The sequence below is a fragment of the Panthera uncia genome (genome assembly GCF_023721935.1).
Source record: "Panthera uncia isolate 11264 chromosome B2 unlocalized genomic scaffold, Puncia_PCG_1.0 HiC_scaffold_24, whole genome shotgun sequence".
NCBI classification, from domain to species: domain Eukaryota; kingdom Metazoa; phylum Chordata; class Mammalia; order Carnivora; family Felidae; genus Panthera; species Panthera uncia.
Window position 1 is genome coordinate 24134816 of NW_026057580.1, and position 26705 is coordinate 24161520.

General features: G+C 37.9%; 1 protein-coding gene across 20 annotated transcripts in view; it reads right to left on the minus strand.

The window, feature by feature from the left end:
• Positions 1–26705, minus strand: part of DST (dystonin) — a 493789-nt gene that overhangs the window by 253603 nt on the left and 213481 nt on the right. For all 20 annotated transcript variants that reach the window (XM_049652833.1, XM_049652831.1, XM_049652828.1 and 17 more), the window contains one exon: positions 10183–10244. In XM_049652833.1, coding sequence (XP_049508790.1) covers positions 10183–10244 — 62 coding nt within the window. The remainder of the gene's footprint in view (positions 1–10182; positions 10245–26705) is intronic.

Below are 26705 nucleotides of genomic sequence, written 5' to 3' on the forward strand. Positions count from 1 at the left end.
GTTAAACTGATTTCAGGCTTCTAACCACCAGAACTGTGAGGGAATAGGTTATATTGTTATAAGTCACCAAGTTTGTGTAACTTGTTAGAGCAGCCATAGGAAACTATAAAAATATACCCTGAGATCAAAACACTTTCTTGACTATCTATTACTAGGCACTGAGGCCATTTGCAGATACTTTTTTACACCCAGTTTAAAATCTTCAAACCTGAAATTATCCAGCTATCCTCTTTTTAGATTTAAAAAAACTGAAAACTGTACTCTTTCTTATAGGACTATTCTACCAATATCTGAAAACACCCATCACATTTCTCCTGATCCTGTCTTCTCAAAACTAACTTCCCCATTGTTTCTATCATTCCTCCTCCGAGAGATGGTTTCCATGCCGTCAACATCATGACTTCCTCCTTATAGACTTTCCCTTTTACTGTCTCTTAAAATGCACTGCCATGAACTAAACAAAAAATACCATAGATATGGCCCAATCAGCAAACAGTACAAAAGAGCTATATACTCTCAGCTCTATTAAGACAGCTTAATTCTATTAAGACTGCATTCAGGTACACCACTGTTATAAATCTGAGGTCAACAACCCCCCTAGGTCTTGTCACATGAATTACTTCTATACCAGACCTTCTGTATCATACAGATGAACATGTCAATCTTTGAAACAGAACTTTACATCTTTCACTGTCAAATTTTGTCTTTTTGATAAGACTAGAGATCTAGCTTTCTTGATCTATTACACTGGGTATTCTTCTCCTCTACAGGTCTGAACAGCGGGCCTTCTTTGACTTCAACTATCCGCTACAAAGCAGATTTATTAAATTAAGAGTCCCCTGGGGTAAGCCAGTAGTCATCTCTCTGTATGCTCATTACAATATGGAGTTATTATGTGAACATACAGCCAATCATGTCATAAAATTCACAATAGCCACACTTACTTCCTTAAAGCCTGTGTATGAAATGCAAGATTCTCCCTAAAATGCCAATTACATTATGACACTCTTGTCCTCAAAAACTTCCAACATTGTTGGCTAACCATTCACATCTGTTTCTTACCTGGCTTCATTATTTTCTATCCAATCTGATCTCCTTCCAGCAAATCCTAGCAATCCACTACCTCATAGGCACTGTGCTCCCCCGCCCCTGCCACCCTCTCCTCTGCACCCAGCTTAAGTCCATTTCCTCCTCCTGACACAGTCTCTGACTACTCAGAGGCACCCCAAGCCTCCCATATCTAATCTCTTAAAACCCTTACACTTTGCCACTCCTGGCACACTTTATCCTATGCTGCCCTGCCTAACTTTAATGGTTTAAATGTTTAATGGTTTTACACATATGGAGATGCTTACTATCTCCAACAAAATAGCTCAATGGGGGCACCTGGTTGGCTCCACTGGAAGAGCATGTGACTCTTGATCTCAGGGTCCTGAGTTTAAGCCCCACGATGGGCATAGAGCTTACTTAAAAAAATAAAATAGTTGCATGAAAACAGAATAGTTCCTAAACTGTATTTCAAATGCAGCTCTTATTATGCTAAAGTTACAGCAAAGTTGAAAGTAAACATAGTGTTAATCTGGACTTTTTTCTTGATGAGGAATTTATCACCAAGGTATCATTCTTCTTCATGATGAGAAGACATTCAGAATTTCTCCATCCCAAGCTATATTCATCTACACGGAACCATTTCGTACTCTTCCATACATCTCTTACTATCTTGAAATCAACGATCTCTTCACATTTGTAAGTCCTGACTTATTTCTCAATTCTACACATTGGGCCTTTAACCAGACATTTCCCCAAAAAGCTTTCAAACCTTCCTCTCTACCTACACTGTTAATCTCTTATATCACAACAGAAATAATTTAAATGTCAAGTCATATTTGTAAAGAAATCAGACAAATGTCCAAATGTCAAGCTCAGCTTCTCTTTCAGCTTTAATCATGCAACTCTAAATTAATCCTTAAGAATTCAGTGTAGTCAAGACAGCAAAAGATCTGTAGTGAGGCAGATTGGAATGCATTTTTCACTTCCCCTTTAGACTGTTGTCCAACCTATGGAAAATTATATAAGCTCTCGTAGCCTTAGTTTCCACACAGTCCAAAAAATTACTAGGTGCATGACCTTGGAAAATTATGGAAATTCCCTGTGCATCAGTTTCACCATCTATAACATGGGGATAAAAATTATCAGGCCAGACTATAAGGATAGTTGTGAGAATTAAATACACTAAGACATGAGAGTGACAGATCCTGGCACATGGTTACCTCTCAAGTACTATTAGCAGCTATTATTAAATATTGGCCTTAAAATTGTAAAGTACCTAGCATACAAAAAAACACAGCTATTGGGGTACCTGGGTGGCTCAGTTGGTTAAGCATCCGACTCTTGATTTTAGCTCAGGTCATGATCTCACTGTTCATGAGATCAAGCTCCGCGTCACGCTCTTCGCTGGAATTCTCCCTTTCTCTGACCCTCCCTGGCTCACACACTCCCTCTTTCCCTCTCTCAAAATAAATAAACTTAAAAACATTGCTATTATTTTCTAAACCATATTAGAATATTTGCTGGTTATAACAAAACTGATGGTTAATTGAAATATTTATCCATTTGTCTATGACAGGGGTTCTCAAAATATGCCCCCAACTTACCAGCATCAGCATTTTATTGGAAACACAAATTCCTGGAACTTGTTAGAAATGGAAATTTTTAGGCCTTATCCCCAGTCTAGTGAATCAGAAACTCTCAGGTAAGGCCCAGTAATATATTGTAACAAGCCCTCCAAGTGAGTCTGATGGAGCTAGAGTTTAAGAACCACTCATATAAGTCTAAGATCTTTAAAAAATATATCTTATTTACAGATTCTAAGAACAAAGCACTGTCTTATACTTTCAGAAGATGTATTTATCATTACCCTTTATGAAGTCAATGCTTCAAATAGTCTCCCATCTCATCTGTGCCCACAGATATAAAATCACTCAAGAAGAATGTGATGGTCAAGAACACGGAGCAAATTAGAGCTTTTTCTCTATTCTCTGAACGTTATCACTATGTTCTCAGCATGAGGATTTACATTTCCTTCCAGCCACCAAATCAGAAAATAAAGAATGGTGTAATTGATTCAGTGTAGCCATGAAGTCGTTGACCTTAAAATGTGGGCAAAGAATATCCATGCTATGAGTAAATGAAGAGTTCCAAAGATATGATGGAACAGAGACAAAAATCAGATAGTCAGTTGGGTGTCTCCCATGTGGCAACCAAGCAGGTTAATACCAAATAGGGTGTGGTACAATATTGGAACCCGGGGCCTCTTCTGCTCCAAATGCATTTATATATCAATAAATTAAAATTCAGACCAAATATTCTATTATACAACGTTAAGGAATAAACTTACAGTATAGCTAACCAGTACTGAGGAATCTATCTCTACTATAAACTGCCAGTTAGATGGATCCAAGGTAAGGAAAGCCCCTTGTAAAGACTTCTTCAGATTCCAACGTTCTAAAAATTGTTCAGCCCTTTCAATTATTCCTCTTTAATGCAGCCTCTCAGCCACGGCTCAAATGCTAATTCTGGGTCCAAGTCAACAATTAAAGAGAATCTTCTGATCTTTGATAACTGTTAAAGTATTTCAGAAAATTGGGCCCTCTTGGTGGATCAGTCAGTTAAGCATCCAACTATTTTGTCTCAGGTCATGATCTCATAAAGTATGAGATCAAGCTCCTGGTTGGGCTCTGAGCTGACAGCTCAGAGCCTGCTTGGTATTTTCTCTCTCCCTCTCTCTCTGCCCCTCCCTACCTCACAGGCACACATACACATGCATTCTCTCTCTCTAAAAATAAATAAATAAACAATAAACAAACAAAAAAATGGCTTCATTGTTTCTTGTTTTCACCAGAGTAAGGCAAAAGTTAAATCATGGGTATTTAAACCTTAGATGCTATTTCTTATACTATGGTCTTGTTGATTTCTAGACAGCAAGACAGAATTGCATGTGATCACAAAAAAACTAAAAAGTGATAGAAGATCCTCTAATTTATAAACTTCCATAGGTAAAATGGACATAAAAATACTGTAAATAATAGAAGACTGTCATCAATTTTATGTTTTAGAACAATCCTCTGGGTAAAATTTAGCTAAGTGAAGTCACAAACATTTTTGATAACAACCAGCTCATGTTTTTTAATACTATAATTAAAATTATTCTAAGAACAATACATAAATGTTACCTAAACCAGTAGTTTACCTCAATATCCAATTTGCAAGGTAAACAATCCAGTCTACTCAGGGTGTGAAGAGACTTACAGAGGAAACAGACTTGAATGTGTCAACTGGATTTTAATAAAAGTATTCTTTTTTTTATTTTATTTATTTATTTTTTTTTTTTATTTGAGACAGAGAGAGAGACAGAGCATGAGCAGGGGCAGGGCAGAGAGAGGGGGAGATACAGAATCTGAAGCAGGCTCCAGGCTCTGAGCTGTCAGCACAGAGACCGATGTGGGGCTCGAACTCACAGAGTATGAGATCATGACCTGAGCTGAAGTCAGACACTCAACCGCCTGAGCTACCCACGCGCCCCTTAATAAAAGTATTCTGAAAAATAATCACTCAAAAGGAAAACACTCTTGCCAGAACAATCAGTTTAAGGACAGGCTTAGTCTTACAACTGAAATACCAGAACACTAAAATTTAAATATATTTAGAAAAATGCCAGAGTCATCTTGTTCACAGCAAATGGAAGTTTTAATTAAGCAATCTATTTACTTTAAACAAATGTAATTTTAGCTCTGATGAATATAAATCAAGGCTATATTTTTAATATAGTTTTTTTTCTCCAAAAAAAAAAATCCTAACCAAATATTTTAAGGAAAAAAAATGTTTATACACATGGATATAATAATAACTCAATCAATCATTTATAAACTTTACAGTGTTTACCTTTCTCAGTCATATAAACTTTTAAAAACTGACCATTCCAGAATCATCCCCTAAGCACTGGGCATATGCTATTTTGCAGCTGCATAAACCATAACTTCTTAAATCACAGGGAGTAATTACAAGTAGTTAAAACTATAGGTAGAAAAAAGTAAACACAACCTCATAGCCAAGGGGGACCTGCTGGCAGATCTGCAACATCTCACACTGCACACGGAAAACAAACACCGGACACAGCCCCTCATTCTAATTTGTATTCTCATCTCAGGACTTCTGGTGCAGCTCTCCCAGTAAAAGTTGGTGTGGCAAGCTTTCCCTTCTGTAAATGAAGGAAGCAAATTGGAGGATGTGGAAGATGCCCTCCAGTTGTGAATCTAAGTGAAATCACAACTGAGAAATAAAAAAGGCCAACCTTTCAGAAGTATGGTGGGTCTTCACTGATTCCCTTTCTGTGAGGAGAGTGTGTGGGAGAAGAGGAAAAAGAAGAATAAAAAAGACCTGTGAGCCCCAAGATCAACCCATAAATGACTGGGGCGCAGGGTATAGGGAGGAGAGGAGGGTACAGCTAACAGGATTACCTCAAATAAGTAATTCTTCAGTGTCCCAGCAGGACTCTAAGGCAAGAAGGCAATAGGTCAATCTATCTCCTCAACAGATTCTGAACCTAAACCCCAGCTTTTTCTAAAATGAATAAACTAAAAGGGAAAGTACTTGAGGCAAGGAAAGGGACTTGGATAAGTGAGGCAGAAGGGTTCCAGAGGCAACTTATACAATGTGCCAGTTATCATGCTTTATGCTTAAATGGATTATCTCCTTTAACTCCTCACACTAATCTATCACCACCACCATTTTACAGATGAGAACCTAAGAAGGTTAAGGTCACACAAATAATAAACTGCAAAGCCTGGACACAACCCCCTGTCTGTCTAACCTCTCTTGCCTCCCAGCTTTGGCTTACATGTCACAGACTAGCAACTTTGAAGGAGACATTCTTCTTTCAAAGACAATTTGATCTAAGTTACCAGAATATATAAGTTATCACCTGAGAAGAAAAACTCAGTAAAGGAAAGTCTGTTCTGGGACTAAACCTCTCAATCACCTCACTGCCCAAACAAGCAGAACTCCCAAGGACAGTTCTCCCTGGAGGCAAAACTGTGGTGGAGAGAACAGGGTAAAATAAAATAAATAAAACAATAACTTAGAAAAGGCAAACTTTGTAAGAATTATTTCAGAAGATGGAGAATAATTCCCAGCTGGAATTAGCACTCTCAGGCAGCTGAGCCAAGGGCAGGGTCTCCAGACCCTGGGCCCCACAGAGCCATCCCGAGGCACAACTCTGGGGCTGTGAGAGAGCACTCCTAGTGCACAAAACAGCCATTCCTGCCCTCTCTTCCCCCTTTAACCACCTCCCTCACCTCTCTTTCTCTCTTTTTTTCCTATAATTCCCCCTTTCCTGTAATTTTCCTCCCTTCCCCATGGTTTAAGGACTACTTGTGACTACAGTTAAAAGTGACAAAACATAAAGAAGGCATGTAGAATTATTCAATTATCTAAATGATTTCATTCCCAGTTTTTTCTCTCCTTACCCATTTTTACTTTATTGACCCCTTTGTCGTGGTCCTCCTTTCCCACGATCCCATTTTATCGCAAACTCTATAAATAACATACTTCTCATTCACTGAAAAGGAATATGGTAAGGCAAAAAATATATGGGACCTGCTACTCTCCTTTCTCTGTTTCTCCCTTGAAGATGTTCAATATTTCAAGTGAAGAATATAAAAAAAATCAATACAGAAAAAATACTACTTTCAAATATGAAAATTTTTACTTAAAATTCATATACTTATTTTATATTTCCCACTAATTGGATTACAACCAAATGGCTACCTAGAACAAAAGCATCCAGCATCTTTTTTCTTTTTTTTTAGTGAGACAAAAGAGGCTGACAACATAGTGCAACATTCCTCAACCACTGCTTGAATGAAACATGGAAAAGTTCTCATGAAGGCTGCCCTTTCTCTGGTTATCTAACAACAAAACAAACCTTAACAGCCTGGTGCCTCTAAAAGTTTTAGGATATTGGATTATTTTTCTTCACTTGAGGTTAAAGCTATAACTTCAGACATAAAAGAATTAAAGATTAAAAAACTACGTTCTCACATATTTGAGTTTTGCGCCAGAAATCTCAGTGCACAATTCTTAAGATTATAAGGGAAGACTACTTTGAGCTGATACTAGACCAAATCAGAACAAGAATGTAAGTAACTGACAGTGGTAGTTAGCCAAGACTATGTAGTCTGACTTTCCCCCACTCCCTAAAATGAATTCTCATTTAATAAGAGTTAATTTTAAATTCTGACCCTTTAACATACTCCAAAAAACAAAAACAAAAACAAATAAACTAATCTGACTGAAACCCTCATCAGTTGGATTGGCATCTATCTAATAGCTATTGCACATAAAAGTAACATATTTTCCCCATTCTTACTGTGTTGCAGCAAAAGTAAACTTTAAATCTTGAGATCTGTCATTTTATTTAAAAAAACAAAACAAAACAAAACCAGGTCACATATTCCAGGTAAATCAGGCTTTGAACTTTGCTGTCTGATTCTGAAGGCTATGTGTGTATAACCACTAAATTAAACCACATTGGGCAGCAGCTAGAAGAATTAAATGATTTAATGTATACAACATATATTACACACAGTGAGAATACTCTTGCCAAACACTGCGATGGGTCCTAGGAGTAAATAATATAGCCTTTGTCCTCTAGCAGCTCGAATGGAATTTTGACATTTTTAGCAATGGAAGTCTCCTTTTACTCAACCATTCAATTTATGAACTACTTATAAAATGAATGGCCCGATCCAACACGCCTGGCACACAGTAGACCCTCAATAAATACCTATCCAGGGCCCGTGCTATGGTTCCTATAGGGCCTGTGTTTCTACTTCTACTTCTCTTTGGCATCCACTGCCAGCAGTTGTAACGTGATTACCAACCTGGAAGTATAGCAGCTATGCTCCAGAAGACGTAGGACAACCCTCTGTGCCCACTGACATGCCCACCCCTACACAGCCACAGCTACAAAGGTTGCTAGGGCATCAGCCACCAAAAGGGAACCTCTTCATCAAAAACTTTGCTTCCCTTGGATTCACCTCAGAAATGGGGAAATCTTGTCAGAGTCTTCAGCTCCAAAGTTCCATACCCTTAACCTCATAATCAGCCCACCTATGCCCCAGCCTGTGGAAGAGTCCCACTCACACTTTGTGTGTGATTAGACAAAAGCTTGAAAGAGGGTAGGTACACGGCTGGTATTTTTTGTTAGTATTCACAATATATTTCCTAACAAAACCATCATAAAGCAGAATGTCTCAACCTCTTATCTCTTGCCAACACATCAAAGGATTCAGCTCCCATCAACAACAGAACTTATTCTCTCTCTCTCTCTCTTTTTTTTTTTTTATAGAAATTCTCAATTGGAGAGTGGGTGACATGGCCTTCCTGAAGGACATATCAGAATTTGGGGAAAGAATTTTGTCAATGGGTAGTGAGACAGAGGGGACTACAACATCCCTCAGGTAATTTTGATACGTCCCTTGAAATAAGAATCACTTTTATAGAGGGGCGCCTGGGTGGCGCAGTCGGTTAAGCGTCCGACTTCAGCCAGGTCACGATCTCGCGGTCCGTGAGTTCGAGCCCCGCGTCAGGCTCTGGGCTGACGGCTCGGAGCCTGGAGCCTGTTTCCGATTCTGTGTCTCCCTCTCTCTCTCTGCCCCTCCCCCGTTCATGCTTTGTCTCTCTCTGTCCCAAAAATAAATAAAAAACATTGAAAAAAAAAAAATAAAAAAAAAAAAATAAAAAGAATCACTTTTATAGAAGGCTATTAGATGCTAGTACATTATTGGTACTACTTTGCTACATGATGCTTTAAATACGATTAGTAGAGTAGCTTTAAGAATGTAACCACATTCAAAATAATGTGTTTTTTTTTTTTTTTTTCTGAGAGAACTCTTTCTAACTCTCACACTTAAAACATTACCTGTTTCCAACTTTAGGACTGTCTGTAAGAGGGGAAAAAAGTGACTAATAGTTCATTGCGAAGTTACACAGGTGCTTTAGCTGAGATTTATAGGGTGGGATCCAATAACTCCATGAAACTGTATGCAAATTTTGTGTGCATGTGTATTTTTCTGGAGAGCCTATATCAGATCCTCAAAGTGTCCCATAGCACACAAATAAATATTAACTTGAGAACCACAACTATTTACTACACAGAGAAACACAGACATTAAGCCAATATCAATGTCATACTAAGTACAAGAAGAAAAATAAGTCTAGACTTCAGTCTCTACAATCCATCTTTATTCTCATATAAGTAACTGTCTGCCATCCACATAAATCTGAGGCCAGAACCTGGTCTGAATCTTGAGAGAGAAAAAATCTTACTGGAGAATTACATTTTTTCCACGCCCTAACACATAAATATTTACATACTTCTTAAACTGCTGAGATTTTTTTTTTTTAAGTCCAATAATAATAGGTTTTCCTAACATCACAGAATGCACTATAATCACTGGGTACTTGTTTTCTCACCTTCATCATTACCTACAGGCCACACACCAGATAATCACAGATGCCTAAAATGCATGTGAAATGCTCTGGAATTTAAACTTTCAAGTTGGTATTGAAATGCTATGCTTCAGGGGCATCTGTGTGGCTCAGGTGGTTAAGCCTCCAACTTTGGCTCAGGTCATGATCTTGTATTTGTGAGCTCGAACCTCTGTGCTTATAGCTCAGAGGCTGGAGTCTGCTTCGGATTCTGTGTCTCCCTCTATCTCTGCTCCTCCCCCGCCCGCCCTCTGTCTGTCTGTCTGTCTCTCTCTCTCAAAAATAAATAAACATTTTAAAAAATTTAAAAAAAGAAAAGCTAGGGGTGCCTGGGTGGCGCAGTCAGTTAAGCATCTAAGTTCGCCTCAGGTCATGATCTCACAGTTTGTGAGTTTGAGCCCTGCATCAGGCTCTGTGCTGACAGCTCAGAGGCTGGAGCCTGCTTCAGATTCTGTGTCTCCTTCTCTCTCTGCCCCTCCCCCACTTGCACTGTGTCACTCTCTCTCTCAAAGAAAAATAAACATTAAAAAAATTTTTTTTAAAAAAGAAAAGCAATGCTTCAGAGTTATACATTACTGCACAATAAATTAAAGTAAGCAAAACAATTCCAAGATGTGAAAATAATAAACTGACCTTCATGAGATGCTGATTTATCCATTTTGTAAACGTTTTCTTTTGAACTTTGTCCCGTTCATCTGGAAGGGGGAAAAAAAGATATAAAATGAGGTTGGTAAAAACTATGACTTCAACTGTGATTATGAAAGGTATTCAAAAAATACCGGTTAGTACATTTGAATTTTCCCGTTGAATTTTGGCAACTTACAGCTATCTGTAAGAAGGTTAGAGATCCATCTGTCAGACTGGTCTCTGCCCAGTGTTGTATTTGCCAGTGCTACTCCATTAAACAAACCCCTCTGCGCATTCTGTTGCATATACTCCATCACAACTACCACAACCAGGAAGTTGTGTAACAAAAACCTTACTACCTTCAGGTGAGCCCTTGCATTGAACTTCACAAAGCACTTAACCACATATTACATCCCATCTGGTCTTCCAACTAAAAGAGGGAGGAGTAGGTAGTGTCATTCCCATCTCACAAAAGAGGAAAACAAGATTTAAGAGAGGTTAAACCATGAATATTCAACAAAATATTTAAAACTGATAATTACATTCAGGTCCGTTGGCTGAAATAAACTCTGGTTTAATGACTAACCACACTGCTTTTCTCCTAGACTCCCAGTTTTGAATTGTTTGGTAAAAAAGAATACCCCAACTAGATCCTCAGTATGATACACCCTGGTTAACACAGACATGGTACACAGAAGGGTGAGGGATGGCTTCTTGTGATTTAAAGAGAAAGAGCACTCGAATATTGTGGTTCTTCAATAATTATTTCAAAAGAGAACCATAATCTTCCAACACCCAGAACTGACATTCAAAACTACACTACCTTCTTCCTTCCTGGTTCTAGGCAGCAATTCCCTACATATTTGTTTCCATTCTTCCTCCTTTATGCATCTGGGATAGTACTTTCTTCTTCCTTGGTGGTCTTCTCTCCTTCTCTACCACAGTTTGAAGCTCTCTATTCTTTCCCTAGGGGTAGGCTATGTCTCACTCTCTTCCTCCTCATTCTTCATCCCTGAGTGTCCTTAAACTATTTTAATGGAACAGAAGTGCCTTTGAAAAATTTGTTCTATTTATTAAAAGTATTTATGGACATTGTTAAGGGGATTTGATTCAGATAGCTGTGTAGCAACATCCTAAATTCACCTTCTCTTACTGACACACCAAATCTACAGCCACATGTGGATGAATTCCCTCTTAAAGGGACCTGAAAACTAGCTGAACATCTCCTCTACAACAAAAGACAAAAGAACCACACTGAGACAGGTAGGAGAGGCAGAGACATGGTTTCACTGGTGCAATGACCCACAACCAGCAGAGATCTCACAAATATGGAGCATCTCTCTGACTGGCAAAATATCTGTGTCCCACATCAGACATCACAACCTTTGGAACCTGCACCAGAGAAATGTGCCCCCAAAACATACGGCTTTAAAAAATAACAGGGCTTATATCCAAGAGACCCAAAAGGCTGTGGGAAACAGAGAAAGTCTACCCTTAAAGGACTCACTCACCCAGTCACTCAGCACAAAAGCAGCAATTTAAAAATGCACCTAGACCACATGAGAAGATTCATTAGCTCATCTTAAAGCTTCTGCTGGAGGTGCAGGGGCATACTGAAAATTTCTCTGGATATGGAGGTACTGTCATTTTTTTACTCTCACACCAGTTTGCTAGCACCAGTATTGGCAGGCACCATTTTTGGGCTCCCTCATCTTGCTCATCCTACTGGGCTTGCCCAACCCCCACACAACTTCTCTGTGCCCCCCTCACCACCCTCCCCCCACTACAGCCCCACTTCAGCTACTTAAGTTGTTTTTTTTTTAGTAATCTCTACATCCAACATGAGGCTCAAAACCACAACTCTGAGATCAAGAGTCGCTCTTCCAACTGAGGCAGCCAAGTGCCTTGTGGCCCAGCTCCACTTCAGCCGGCAGACAGACTTATACCACCCCAGGCTCCCCCAAAGCACTGCTGAAGGTTGTGGGCTAGCCCCAGCCCTAGGCTCCCCTTTGACTCGGCCAAAGCCAGTGGGCACACACAGTGCACACAGGAGTGACCCCTTAAGCACTTGTCTCTGGTGGCCAGTGTGGACTGCATTGCTGGGCTCCATGAAACTAAAACAACAGAAGAGATAGTTTCTGGCAAGCTACCACCCCCAGGGCAAAGCACAAATATTAGACAGAAACACGCCCCCAGTCTTCCTGTGAAAAATGCCTATTTACTGTTCTTGGAGCATTAGCCAGAGGGGCAGGCTTCAGGTTTACCATACGGCTGTAAACCACAGAGGAGTTCTCAGACAATATAGTCTGGAAGACGCATCTCTGCACTCTCCCTCTGCCTTGCTACAGCTCACAGGTACCTCCCAGACAGGAGCTTATACACTTATCTGGAGCCCTGAGTTTTGCAACTGTTGCCAAAAGGACATCTCTAAATCATGTGGTCTGCAAGCCCAGCAGAAGTTATGACTGTGGTCCCACAGGACTGTATATATTTGCATACTTTAAAAGGTATGCCAGACCTGCCTCAGGGTCTGGTTTCCAATGAGCTGGAAAATAAATGCTGGCTGAGATTACTCCCTTTGAAACACTGAGAGGAATTCGCACAATCTCAACAACTGAGACCTGTCAAGAATAAAGTAGGCTGCTTGAATAATCACAAAGGTTTGAGAGACAACCAAGAGGTAGGGCAAGGTTGAATGATAAAGTTCATTGCTTATACAAAACCACTCCTTCAAGACTGGGAGAGGTAGGTGATTTGCCTGATACACAGAAATGAACACAGAGAGACAAGCAAAATGAGGGAACTGAGAAATATCTCCCAAGCAAAAGAACAAGATAAGACCCCAGGAAAAAACCTTAATGAAATGGAGATAAGTAACTTACCTGATAGAAGTCTGAGTAATGGTCATTAAGATACAGAACTTGAGAGAAGAACAGATGAACTTCAACAAAGATAAAAACATATATATATAAGAATATACCAAATAGAAGTTATAGAGCTGATGAATAGAACAACTGAACTAAAAAACACATCAGAGGGGTTCAAAAGCAAATTAGATGAAGCAGAAGAAGAGATCAGTGACCTGGAAAACAGGGCAGTGGAACTCATCCAAACACAAAAGCAAAAAAGAAAAAAAAAATAATTTTTAAAGGGGAGACAGCTTAAGGGACCTACAAAACAACATCAAGCAGAAACATTTACATTATAGGAATCCCAGAAGGAGGAGAGAGAGAAAGAAAGAGAGAAAAGGGCAAAAGACTTTTTTGAAGAAATAATGGCTGAAAATTTCCCTAACCTAAGGAAGGAAGGAGACATCCAGGTCGAGGAAGTACAGAAAAATCCCAAACAAGATGAATCCAAAGAAACCCACACCAAGAGACATTATAATTAAAATGTCAAAAGTTAAAGAAAAAGATAGAATCTTCAAAGCAGCAAGATAAAGACAACTTGCTACATACAAGGAAATCCCGTAAGACTATAAGCTGATTTTTCAGCAGAAACATTGTGGGCCAGAAGGGAGTGGCATGATATATTCAAAAGAAAGGAAAAAAGAAAAAACTTCCAACCAAGAATACTCTACCCAGCAAGTTTATCATTCAGAATTCAAAGAGACAAAGAGTTTTCTAGAGAGTCAAAGGCTAAAGGTATTCATCACCACTGAACTGTCCTTCCAAGAAACTTCTTCAAGCTGAAAAGGCACTAAATAGCAAGAAGAAAACATATGAAAGTAAAAATTGCACTGAGAAAGCAAATATATAATAAAGGTAGTGGATTTACCACTCATATATCTAGTATGAAGGTTAAAAGATAAAAGTAGTAAAATTAACAATAACTACAATAGCAAGTTAAGGGACAAAATATGTAAAATATGGCATCAAGAACACAAAACATGAGGGTGGGGGGAAAGTAAAAAGGTACAATTTTGAGAATGTCCTCAAATTTTACTATCAACGTAAAATTGATAAGACTGTTATATATAAGAATGAAATAGCTGAACCTCATGGTAACCACAAAGCAAAAACCTAGAGTGGATACACAAAAGATAATGACAAAGGAAACTAAACATAACACTAAACAAAAGTCATCAAATTACAAGGTAAGAAAGCAAAAGATGAAAGGAATACAGCGGAACTATGAAAATAGCCAGAAAACGATGAACAAAATGACAGGAAGTATATACCTATCAATTATAGATTTAAATGTAAATGGGCTAAATTCTCCAATCAAAAGACACAGAGTGGCTGAATGGATTTAAAAAACAAGACTTATCTATACATTGCATACAAGAGACTCACTTCAGATCTAAGGACACACACAAACTGAAAGTGAAGGTATGGAAAACATACTCTATCCAAATAGAAACAAAAAAAGCTGCTATGGCTATACTTACATCAGATAAACTAGACTTTAAAACAAAGACTGTATAAGAGACAAAGAAGGATATTACATAATGATAAAAGGTCCATCCGACAAAAGGATGTAAAACTTAAAATATTTATGCACCCAACATAAAAGCATCTAAATATATAAAGCAAATATTAACAAGACCTAAAGGGAGAAATTGAAACCAAGACAGTAGTAGTATGGGACTTTAACACCCCCACTAATATCAATGGATGGATCATCCAGACAGAAAATTAATAAGAAAACACTGGCCTTAATTGATACAGCAGACCAGATAGATGTAATACATATATACAGAATATTCTATCCAAAAGCAGCAGAATACACATTCTTCTGAAGTACACATGGAACATTCTCCAGGATAGATCAAATATTAGACCAAAAAACAAGTCTCAATAAACTTAAGATTAAAATCATGTCAAGCATCTTCTTTGACCACAATGGTATGAAACTAGCAATTAATTACAAGAACAAAAGTGGAAAAACCATAAGTACATGGAGCTTAAACAACATGCTACCAACCAATAGGTCAATTAAAAAATAAATCAAAGGGGTAATCAAAAAATACCTTGAGACAAAAGAAAATGGAAATACAAGATTCCAAAATGTGTGGGATACAGCAAAAGCAGTTTTTTTTTAATGTTTTTTTATTTATTTATTTATTTTTGAGACAGAGAAAGAGCATGAGCAGGGGAGGCGCAGAGAGAGAGGGAGACACAGAATCTGAAGCAGGCTCCAGGCCTGTGAGCACAGAGCTTGACATGGTGCTCGAACTCACAGACCGCGAGATCATGACCTGAGCCAAAGTCAGACACTCAACCGACAGAGCCACCCAGGCGCCCCATAGCAAAAGCAGTTCTAAGAGGGAAGTTCACAGAAATATAGGCCTGTCTCAAGAAACAATGAAAAGTTCAAATAATCTAACTTTACACCTAAAGGAACCAAAAACTAAAAGCAAACAAAGCCCAAAGTTAGAAGGCAGAAAATAATAAAGATCAGAGTGGAAAATACTTCCTCAACTTATAATGGGGTTATATCCTGATAACCCCATCAGAAATTGAAAATATCATAGGTTGATTATGTATATATTATGCCAAAACCTATGTAACACCAAGCTTAGCTTAGCTTAGCCTACCTTAAACATGCTCAGAACACTTCTTAGCCTACTGTTGGGCAAAATCAACTAACACAAAGCCTATTTTATAGTAAGTGCCAATTCATCATGTAATTTATTGAATACTGTACTGAAACAAGAAACATAATGGTTTTAAGTATATCAGTCGTTTACCTTTGTGATCACATGCCTGATTGAGAGCTGCAACTGACACTGCCCAGCATCATGAGAGAGTATTGCACCACCTATCACAACCTCAGAAAAAGACCAAACTGAGAGAGTGACTCAGTCAGTTGAGGGTCTGACTTCAGCTCTGGTCATGATCCTGCGGTTCATGCGTTCAAGCCCCGCGTTGGACTCTGTGCTGACAGCTCAGAGCCTGGAGCCTGCCTCAGATTCTGTGTCTCCCTCTCTCTCTGCTCCTCTCCCATTCATATATTCTCTCTCTCTCTCTCTCTCTCTCTCTCTCAAAGATAAACATTAAAAAAAAGATTTTTTTTTAAAGAAAAAGACCAAAATTCAAAGTATGGTTCCTACTGAATGCATATCACTTTCACACTATAGTAAAGTTGAAAAATTCTAAATTGAACCATAATATGTCAGGGATCATCTATACATAAAATAGAGACTAAAAAAAAAACAAAAACAAAAAAACAATAAAAATGATCAATGAAATTAAGAGCTGGCTCCTTAAAAAGATAAAGTTGACAAACTTTACCTAGACTTACCCAGAAAAAAAGAGAGTTCAAATAAATAAAATTAGAAATGAAAGAGAAGTTGTAACTGATACCAAAGAAAATACAAAGAATCATTAAGAGATTACTATGAACAAATTATATACCAACAAATTAAACCTAGAATGGATAAATTCCCAAAAAACATACAATTTTCCAAGAACGAATCATAAAGAAATAGAAAATCTGAATAGAAAAATTATCAATAAGATGACTGAATCAGTAACCAAAAACAGTCCCAACAAACAAAAGTCCAAGACCATACAGCTTTCACTGTTGAGTATGTTAGCTGTGGGTTTGGCATATGTGGCCTTTATTATATTGTGGTATGTTCCCTTTATACCCACTTTACTTTTTATCATAATGGATGCTGAAAACTGTCAAATGCTTTTTCTCAAATATTGAGATAATATAATTTTTATCCTTCATTTTATTAATGTGGTGTACCATTTTGATTTTTTTTGGAGACAGAGAGAGTTGGGGGATAGGTAGAGGGAAAGGGAGAGAGAGAATCTTAAGCAGTCTTTACGCTCAGCATGGAGCCCAACACAGGGCTCGATCTCGTGACCCTAGGATCATGACCTGAGCTGAAATCAAGAGTCATACACTCAACCCAGCCATCCTTACACCCCTCATTTTGACTGATTTGCAAATGTTGAACTATCTTTGCATCCTCAGAATAAATCCCACTTGATTATGATGTATGATCCTTTTAATGTATTGTTGAATTCGGTTTGTTAATATTTTGTTGAGCAATTTTGCATCTAAGTTCATCAGTGATATTGGCCTGTAATTTTCTTTTTTGTGGTATCCTAATCTCCGTTTTGGTATCCATGTAATGCTGGCCTTATAAAATGAGTTTGGGAAATGTTCCCTCCCCTTCAATTTTTAGAAATAATTTGAGAATAGCTATTAAATCTTTGAATGTTTGGTAGAATTCACAGATAACCAAAAGCAAATGAAAAGACATTCAACATCACAAATTGTCTGAGAAATGCAAATCAAAACCACAATAAGATATCACTGCACACCTATTTAAAATGGCTGTTACCAAAAAGACAAGAAATAACAAGTGTGGGAGGGAATGTGAAGAAAAGGGAACTCTCATGCTCTGCTGGTGGGAATATAAATTGGTACAGCCATTATGGAAAACAGTATGGAGATACCTCAAAAAAAATTAAAAATAGAACTACCCCATGATCTAGCTATTCCACTTCTGGATATTTATTCAGAGAAAATGAAAACACTAATTCTCAATGTACAATCTCTAGGTATGACTCTCCTTATGACCAATGCTATCAATAATTGTTAACCAACATAATCATTCACAAAATACGTATTAATTCTTCCATTGGCCCTTTTGGGGTATCATCAATACCTCACTCACCTTTGCCTACCCCACAGTAGACGTCAAAATGTTTTTATGCACTTAACAAATAAATATGCCCATAATGGGAATTATGTTTCAAAAAGCACAATTGAGTTCAAGATAATATGAAATTATTTACATACATAAATCCTTGCATACAATAAGCAAATGAAGCATAATGGTGTTTTAAATGTCTTTCAACCTTGCCATTACTAAAGAGTTCAGAATGAACCTAAATTACTAGTACATAAGGCAAGACCAAAGAAAAAGAAGCAACCCATTAGTCCTACTTATGATTAAAATGTAGATTCTGTATATCTTTCATTTACTCATTCATTCCAACATCTATCGGGCCATATGATGAGCCCAGTGTCATAGTGGTACTTGGACCACCATGCTGACAGAGCACTGGCCCTTGCTCTCTGGAGGACATCATCTAGATAAGGCACCTGGCATGAAGGCAATGTGATGAACATACTAAATGAGCAAATGATGTGGCACTCACCATGTAAGCAAGCACAGCTGAGAGAAAGACCAACCCTGCCCAGGGCAATCAAATGGAGCTTGAAGGAGGACAAGTAGATTAGCAAGACAGAAGCCAGCTATGTGTTAAAACCCACGTGTTATGATTCCCTTCAGAGTTGCTTCCACTATCCCAACATACTGTCAAGTTTCAAATGGAAGTGCTGAACACAACTCAGTCACAGACTGGGTGCTGAGGAATCTAGCCCTGCTATGCCGGTGAACTTTGGACAAGTGAATGAAAACAACAGAACCCCTGCACCAAAGTCTAGCACTCATATCACCTTTTCGGCAGTGCTTTTCCAAGCCTCCAGCAAAAAGAAAACAGAGTATGGGAAAAAGAAAAATCACTTCTTAGCAATATCCACATTATTCCTATCCAATTAATAATCTAGGACCCTAATGTTAAATCAAGAAAAACATTAACATGAATTATTAATTAAAAATCTTCATCATTGAAGAATAGACAGCTTCCATATCACGTTACAGAATATGGGATTAAGGCATTTCTGTAACTCTACTCCAAAATTTTATTAATTTATTGAATCGTCATGTTATAACACAAACTCTAACACATTTACTCTCTATCATTAAATTTAACACATTATGCACATTATATAACTCTTCTCCTCTTGGCACATAATGGTTAATAAAATATATTTCTTATTTTCTAAATTAATAAAAAATGGTCCTATATTTTAAGGAATGTGAAGAAGTAGAACATGTTCTAAAAACTAATCGCATGTTGATTAATTTCTTATCTACATGATCAAGAATGGTGATTTAATCAAACAATTTACCTCCCAGTACAGACAAGAGATTCACTTAAATAATACATAACTCTAAAAAGGCTATTTTGACTGCTCAGGTTTGGTTGTGGTGGTTTTTGCTAGGAACTCAAAAACACCGCTGAAAATGTAAGATGGGAGCTAAATATCTGGCAAGTAATGCTGAGGTAATACCTGGGGATTATGACTCACAAGTAAAGTACATGCATAAGGGGAGAAGATTTAAGTTAAGTAACACACACAATTTGTAGGTTCTGATACTGTTTTCTACCAGTAACCTAAATCTTTTCTTTCAAACCCTAATAAACCTAGATGACTCCCATTCAAGTATATCAAGTTCTTTTAAATGCTAGAAGCCTCCCACAGTGCTACAATAATGAGGAAAGAGGTAATGTCAACTTTAAGGGCCTCGACTTTCCTCAGGAAAGCAACTTACAATCAGAGAATAATTTAAGTCTGGGGAGAATGTGATGTGCCACTTTCCATAGGCGTTATTTCTAAAGGGAGTTATTTCAAAAGGGTGTATTCCAGATTACAGCATCTAATTTTCCAATTACAAGTCTCATAATGCTTCTTTATTTCACTTCAGTAAGGGATGTCTAGCTTTGAGATTTATATTTAGGGCAATGTTACTATGACAACAAAAAAGGAAAACCATTCCTGAGATTTTAACTGATTTTACTGGTTTTACAGACTATCCAGTTATTTTTCTGAATGAATTTTTATAATATTCCTCTACTGGAAAACTATTTCATTTATAGAGTAAGTACTAAGTAAAAATATACATCTACAATCACATTAAAAAAGTACAACCTGGCTGAAAATATGTAATGACACAGAACACGAAGAATAAGAGAATTTGGAAAAACAAAGAAACGTGCAAAAAGAGCACTGATTATTATTACAAACTACGTTGCCTGGTTTTCAGTAAAATCCAATCAAAATTAAATCCACTTAGTATCACATGTAAAGTAAATACTAATATTATTTAAACACATATCCTATGACAACAATATGGTGAAAAATCTCTCCAGGGAGCCTCGGAAGTGGTTATGTGAGCCTGGCCAGATTTCTGAAGGGTGCCCCACAGTCTGCTAAACTCCCGCCACAGAAACTAACATAGGGAATGCAACTTTCCTTTCTCAGTTCTGCAAACATGAAAGTGGTATTACAGGTGAGACTACTAACCCATACAGCACATCAGCCCCACCAGCTTGGCGTTCCAGTCTTGATCATTTTTCATGAGCTGCCCCATCATTCTGCGAGAAATGTGTCCAACAGTTCCCTAAGCTTTTCGTACAAACTCCGATGTGTCAGAGTCCTGTTAACTTTCTATGTACAAAGAAAAACACTGACTAGACACTCCCACTTGCAAGCTGAAAACTAGTCAACTCCCCCTTTTAAACAAACATGAGCAAAGCCAGCCTCCTGCACTATTTTGTACAGAATATATACAACTATTATTTTTTAAAAAGCTTAATTATCTATTTTTCCTTTTAATTTTAAGCTGTTCACATGAAGTCCCTTAATTTAAAAACAGAGTTTTGATTTCCTAAGTTTTTTTCAATAAGGCAAACCAATAGGATGTTACATTTCACTGCTGAACTAGCTCATCACATTCTCTAACACCCCAGGCAGAATTCCCCTGGAATAACAGACAACACCCAGCCTAACTTGTTTATTAACTCATCCCTGATATCCATGCTATGAAGGTGATTTAGAAAGCTCAACTTTATATGCTAGATACATATCCTTCAGGGGAGATTCCAACAGCAAGAATTTGTGTACATTTCACAAATATTTTCACTTCAATCACAATTCTTTGAGCTGGATGGTACCTCTTCATTTTAAAGACAGAAAAACTGGGGCGCCTGGGTAGCTCAGTTGGTTGGGTGTCCAGCTTTGTCTCAGGTCATGATCTCACAGTGTGTGTTCAAGCCCCGTATTGGGCTCTTCACTGACAGTGCGGAACCTGCTTAGGATTCTCTCTCTCCCTCTCTCTCTGCCCCTCCTCCACTTGTGCGCTCTCTCTCTCTCTCTCTCTCTCTCTCTCTCAAAACAAATAAATAAACCTAAGTTTATTAAACTTAACCTAACTTTATTATTAAACTTAAGTTTATTTATTTATTTTCAGAGACAGCAAAAGTGGGGGAGGGGCAGAGAGAGGGGTTGAGAGAGAATCCCAAGCAGGCTCCACACTGCCAATGCAGAGCCCAACACAGGGCTTGAACCCATGAAACCACAAAATCATGACCTGAGCCAAAACCAAGAGTCCGACGCTCAACCAACTGAGCCACTCAGACACCCCAATAAATAAACCTAAAAAATACACACACACACACACACACACACACACACACACACACACACCCCAAGGTTTGGGAGATTAAGAAACCAGCCTAAGATTCCACAGCCTAAGTGGGATCTTAAATCTGATTCCAAAACCCACTTCTTTTCTATGTTATCAAACAACAGAACCCCTAGTCTAATAATGCAAGAAAAACAAGGGGTCTCCCCTCAGATTTATGAGATCTTCACTTCAGAGCATGAATGAAAAAATGTCAAGAGGTGAGAACCCCTGGGGTGCCTGGCTGGTCCTGAGTGTGAGCTCCACATTGGCTGCAGAAATTACTAAAATAAATAAAGAAATAAAATTTTAAAAAGAGAGAAAAGAATGAGAACCCCCGTTCAAAGAGGCAACAAACCAAGCATCTTCAAGACTCTGATGTTGTCTGAAACATTAAACAAACAGATCTACGTGAATAGAAACTGTACAAACCCTAACTCGAAAACAACAAACAATAACAAAAAGATCACTAGTTATTTTCAGCAATAAGACAGCTAGCAAATTTGCTCATGCCACAGGAAAAGAAACTGCAAATGTAACAGTTGCCAATATGCTTTGAAATTATCCATATATGATCTTTAACTTTATTCTCAATATATCATAAATGAAAAAATATCAATTTCTACAGAAAAGTTTAAAGTATCTACTTAGTATTCTTCACTTCCTTTCTCTCCCTTTTGAATTGTCTTTGTTTTCTTAGAGCCTCTGTCTCCCCTATAGAATAACCTGAGCCTACCCATTTCACTGAAAGAGGATTTTAATAGTAGCAATGTGGAAGCACTTACTATTTGCCAGGTATTATTCTCAGCAACATACATACAATACACATATATATACTGCATATTATCCTCACAACAATTCTTTGAGATTATGCCTACTTACAAAGGAAGAAATAGAAGCTTAGAGGTTCAACAACTTGCCCATGATCATACAGTTACTAAGGCAAGGGGTAGGAAGAGGATGCAATTTGCAAAAGCACATTCAATATTATAATTTCATACCTGCGAAACAAAATGCTAGCTTCTTAATAAGTTAACAACAAAAAGTAAAAAATGAGCCTTGGACAATTCCTCAGTGGTGAAGATACACAAAAGATGGAATTCGCCTTCTGCAGGTAAGTCATTCTCAAGAGTACAGGGAGGCTAATCACAATGCTTTAACAAGAAGTCACATCAGAATTTAGGGGAAGGATGAGGTTTCTGTTTATTAATAAGGTTCAGATGTGAATTTCAAAAGAAGATTGGACAATACTTTGCAAAACGTTCTATCTTTATTTAAAAAAAGAAAGAAAAGATGAAGTGTTGAGTCATGTGGAAAAAAGTTGGGGGAGGGAGGAATAAGGGGATGGGTCTAGTCAGTTTCCCCACCACTGCCCAGAAATAGCTCTGTAGTACAATACAGTGAAAATAGCAAGGCAAAAGCTCTAACATTTCCATCATGATAGAAGGAAAACTGGCTGGAATAAATAGTTGGAATCAGTGGAAAGACCAGCTCCTGAAACTGATGATAATGTACAGTTGATGACCAGGGAACTAGGTAAAAATGGATCAGACCTGATGCACATCACCACCCCTCCCTCTACCCAGTCCCACCTATGGCCCTGTGATCAGACAGCCTGCACCCAATCATCACCTAGGGGCTCTGCCCCTCATTCTCCTAACAACTCCCTTGCCCACTTGATGTGACCCTCACCTACAGTGGCCCTAGCCAATATCAGCTGTTGACTGGAGGTTGTAGGTGAAATGGTAAGAGGAAGGGAGTCCCTATTCCCATTTTAGTTGAAAAATCTTACCAGATATTCCCAGAGAAATATCATTATGGTTTATATGAGTATAGAGCTACTACTAATCCAACTTTCCCCCACTGTTCTGTGTGACCACAGACTTAGGACTACAGACCTACAGGAAGATACTTAACATTTCTGACCTTAGCCACAACATCTACCCCCATCCCTGTTTTGTTAAAAAGCAAGATTCTTATTTGGAAAATTTCACCAAAATCATGCCATGAAATTATTCATCTTAAAAAAAACACACACACACACTTTACAAAACAGTGGAGGACTCCATGGGTGAAAGCATACCAATATTATTCCCTGTAAGTTCTTAGCTAAGTCACTACTGCAAAATCTCATAAACTTCAAGCCTATACCTGATTTCCCAATAATAAGCACTGTTCTGCCTCTGTTCTAATTACTTTCATATTACTTTAAATTTAAATTACCAATGCTGATGGATTTCTCAGCTTTCGTTTTTCACAACTATTTTTTTTAGATCTGAATCTAAATGAAATTGACATTATTTTCTGTTGCAGTCCCTCCTTGATGAGAGCATAATTAGTCTACTGCTTCTGAGCTGCTTAGTAAGTATGACTAAAAACATTTAAAAAAGGGTTATTGGAATATCTAAATTACAATCTTCATAAAGAAGTCCTTTACATTTTCAAAAATCCTTAATCCTTCTGCCAACAAAATGAAGATAGCTTAAAGAGGAGATATTTCAAGATAAGCACTGACAACGCATCTCAAAGAGTTATACTATCTGGAAGTATATGAAAAAATTATACAATATTAGAAATTAAAATGAGAAAAAATGTTTTATGATTTTATTTTTAAAAAGATTTTTTTAATATTTATATTTGAGAGAGAGAGAGAGAGTGTGTGTGTGTGCACATGAGCAGAGAAGGGGTGGGGAGGAGCAGAGAGAGCCAGAGGCAGAATATTAAGTAGGCTCCAGGCTCTGAGCTGTCAGCACAGAGCCCGATGTGGGGCTCAAACTCACAAGCCCCGAGATCAGGACCTGAGCCAAAGTCAGATGTTTAACTAACTGAGCCACCCAGGTGACTATAAAAAAGATCCTATTTTTAAGTAATGAGGGCTTGAACTTAGAATCCCAAAATCAAGAATCACATGCTCTACCAACTGAGGCAGCCAGGTGTCCTGAGAATGAGAAAATTATTTAAACAAATGAAACCATTAGAAGAAAATACAGAAAATTGTGTTTTAAAAATAGTTGAGTAGGAAAAGTGTTACAAAACAAGTTACAAAACCCCTGGGAAAAAATGAACACATAGAGGCAGACAAGGGGCAACTGAGAAGCTCAGTCAGTTAAGCGTCTGACTGCAGCTTAGATCATGATCTTGCAGTTTGTGAGTTTGAGCCCCAAGTCGCTCTGTGCTGACAGCTCAGAGCCTGGACCCTGCTTCAGATTCTGTCTCCCTAGCTCTCTGCTCCTCCCCCACTCGTGCTCGGTCTCTCTCTTTCAAAATTAAATAAACATTAAACATTTTTTTTTTAAAAGGCAGACAAATTTTTTTAAAGGCAGACAAATTTGACAAAGTACTGATATAACAGTGACACTATAAATGATGCTTAAAAGAAAGCATAACTGAGAGAAAATATATGCTACATATGTAGTATACACCAAGAATATCCAAAATATATGAATAATTTCTATTAATCATTAATAAAAAAGACAGCCCCTTTCCAATTACAAATGATTTGAACATACAATTTGAAAAAGAAGGAATGCAAATGGCAAATAAAAACACAGAGAGGGGCGCCTGGCCGGCTCAGTTGGTGGAGCGTGCAACTCTTGTTCTTTGGGGTCATGAGGTCAAGCCCCATGATGGGTGTAGAGATTACTTAAAAAATTAAAAAACTTAAAAAAAAGACATGGAGAAATGCTCAACCACCCTTCTAATTAGGAAATGCATGTGAATCAAATGATTTCATAACAGCATAAATTTATAATAATAACTAATGCAGAGAAACTGGTAGTCCCAAACAACATTGGTTAAAGTATGTACTGGCAAAAACTTTTTTGATGAAAATTTGTCAGTATACATTATAAATTAAAATGCATATAACTTCCCGAACCAACAAGTCCACTTGTTGGAAATTTAAAGCAATATGTGCTTATAAAAGATTAGCATACCAGGATGTTTACTATAGCAAAATATCTGAAACTATTTAAATGTCAAGCAATAGAAGGGTAGATGAATGCATTATATGTTACTCATCCTACAGAATATTAATAATGGAAACCTTGCACATAGTGACATGAAAAAGATTCCAAGAAAAAAAAAAATACTGAACAAATATGTGTGTGTGTGTGTGTGTGTGTGTGTGTGTGTGTGTATAAGATGCCCATCAAGTTGGAAAGAGCAATGTCATCAGAAGAGGGTGGAAGCTGGAAGGAGTGGAAATCAGTGTGATATACTGCCTATTTCATTCTTCATATTTCTATACTGAGTGTTTGAATCTTCCACAAGGAAAACATGAATAATAACTATGAGAAAAAAAAGTGTTTCAAGTTCTTTTATTCATTTATGTATCCAACTCTGGCAGACTCTATAGAAGATACAGAAAAAGACTAAGACACGGGCCAGACTACCCCTACTCAGATCTGAAGATGGAGCTAAACACTTCAGGTATGGCTGGGTTGCTCTTAGGCTGCTGGCTGCAGAAGGAAAGGGAGAGCAGGAGAGAGAGGGGAAGAGAAAAGGGAGGGGAATGGGAAGGAGAAAGGGGCGTAAGAGGTTGGGAGAAGAGGCAGAGGCTCAATTGGTAATGTCTTTTCAGAGGATGATTGCCCAGGCTGGGATACAAAGTGATGACACTGTAGAAAGTCTCTGCAAGGAGAATCAATAACTGAGAATATACTCAGAAATTACCATGCTCAGAGGGTGTCCTTGTTTGAAGTTTAATTGCCACAGAACAAAATATAGGAATCGTTCTGCTCTCCTTTGCCAGGAATCCAAAAACGGGACAAGGATAGAATGTGCTAAGTAAGCTGAGGCATAGATGTAGAACAATAGAGGCCATCAATCTCTCCACACAAATGCTTTTTGGTATATCCCCTCTCCTGCTACCACCACTCCCCACCATCAATGATCAAATCCCATACTTCCCTGCCAGTGCAGTGGCTATGGGCTGAGGACCCACAGTATCAGATCCACATTACAGTGGCTAGGAACAAAAAAGTATTGGGTTCTGCTCTGATGGATTTATTGGTATCTGTTCTCATAACTGGCCAAGAACTGGGATATAAAACACCGACAATCTGATTTTAACCTAATTTCTCCTACCTGAGCACACTAAATGCTCACACGTAAAGAACTAATTATAGTTATACCGCTAGGACATTTAAGAATTGTATATGGTCTAACTGCTGTCATTCTGAGTCACAGTTAAGGGTAGAAAGGATTTTTCTTTTCTTTTTTTTTTTTTTTTTTTTTTTTTTTTTTTTTT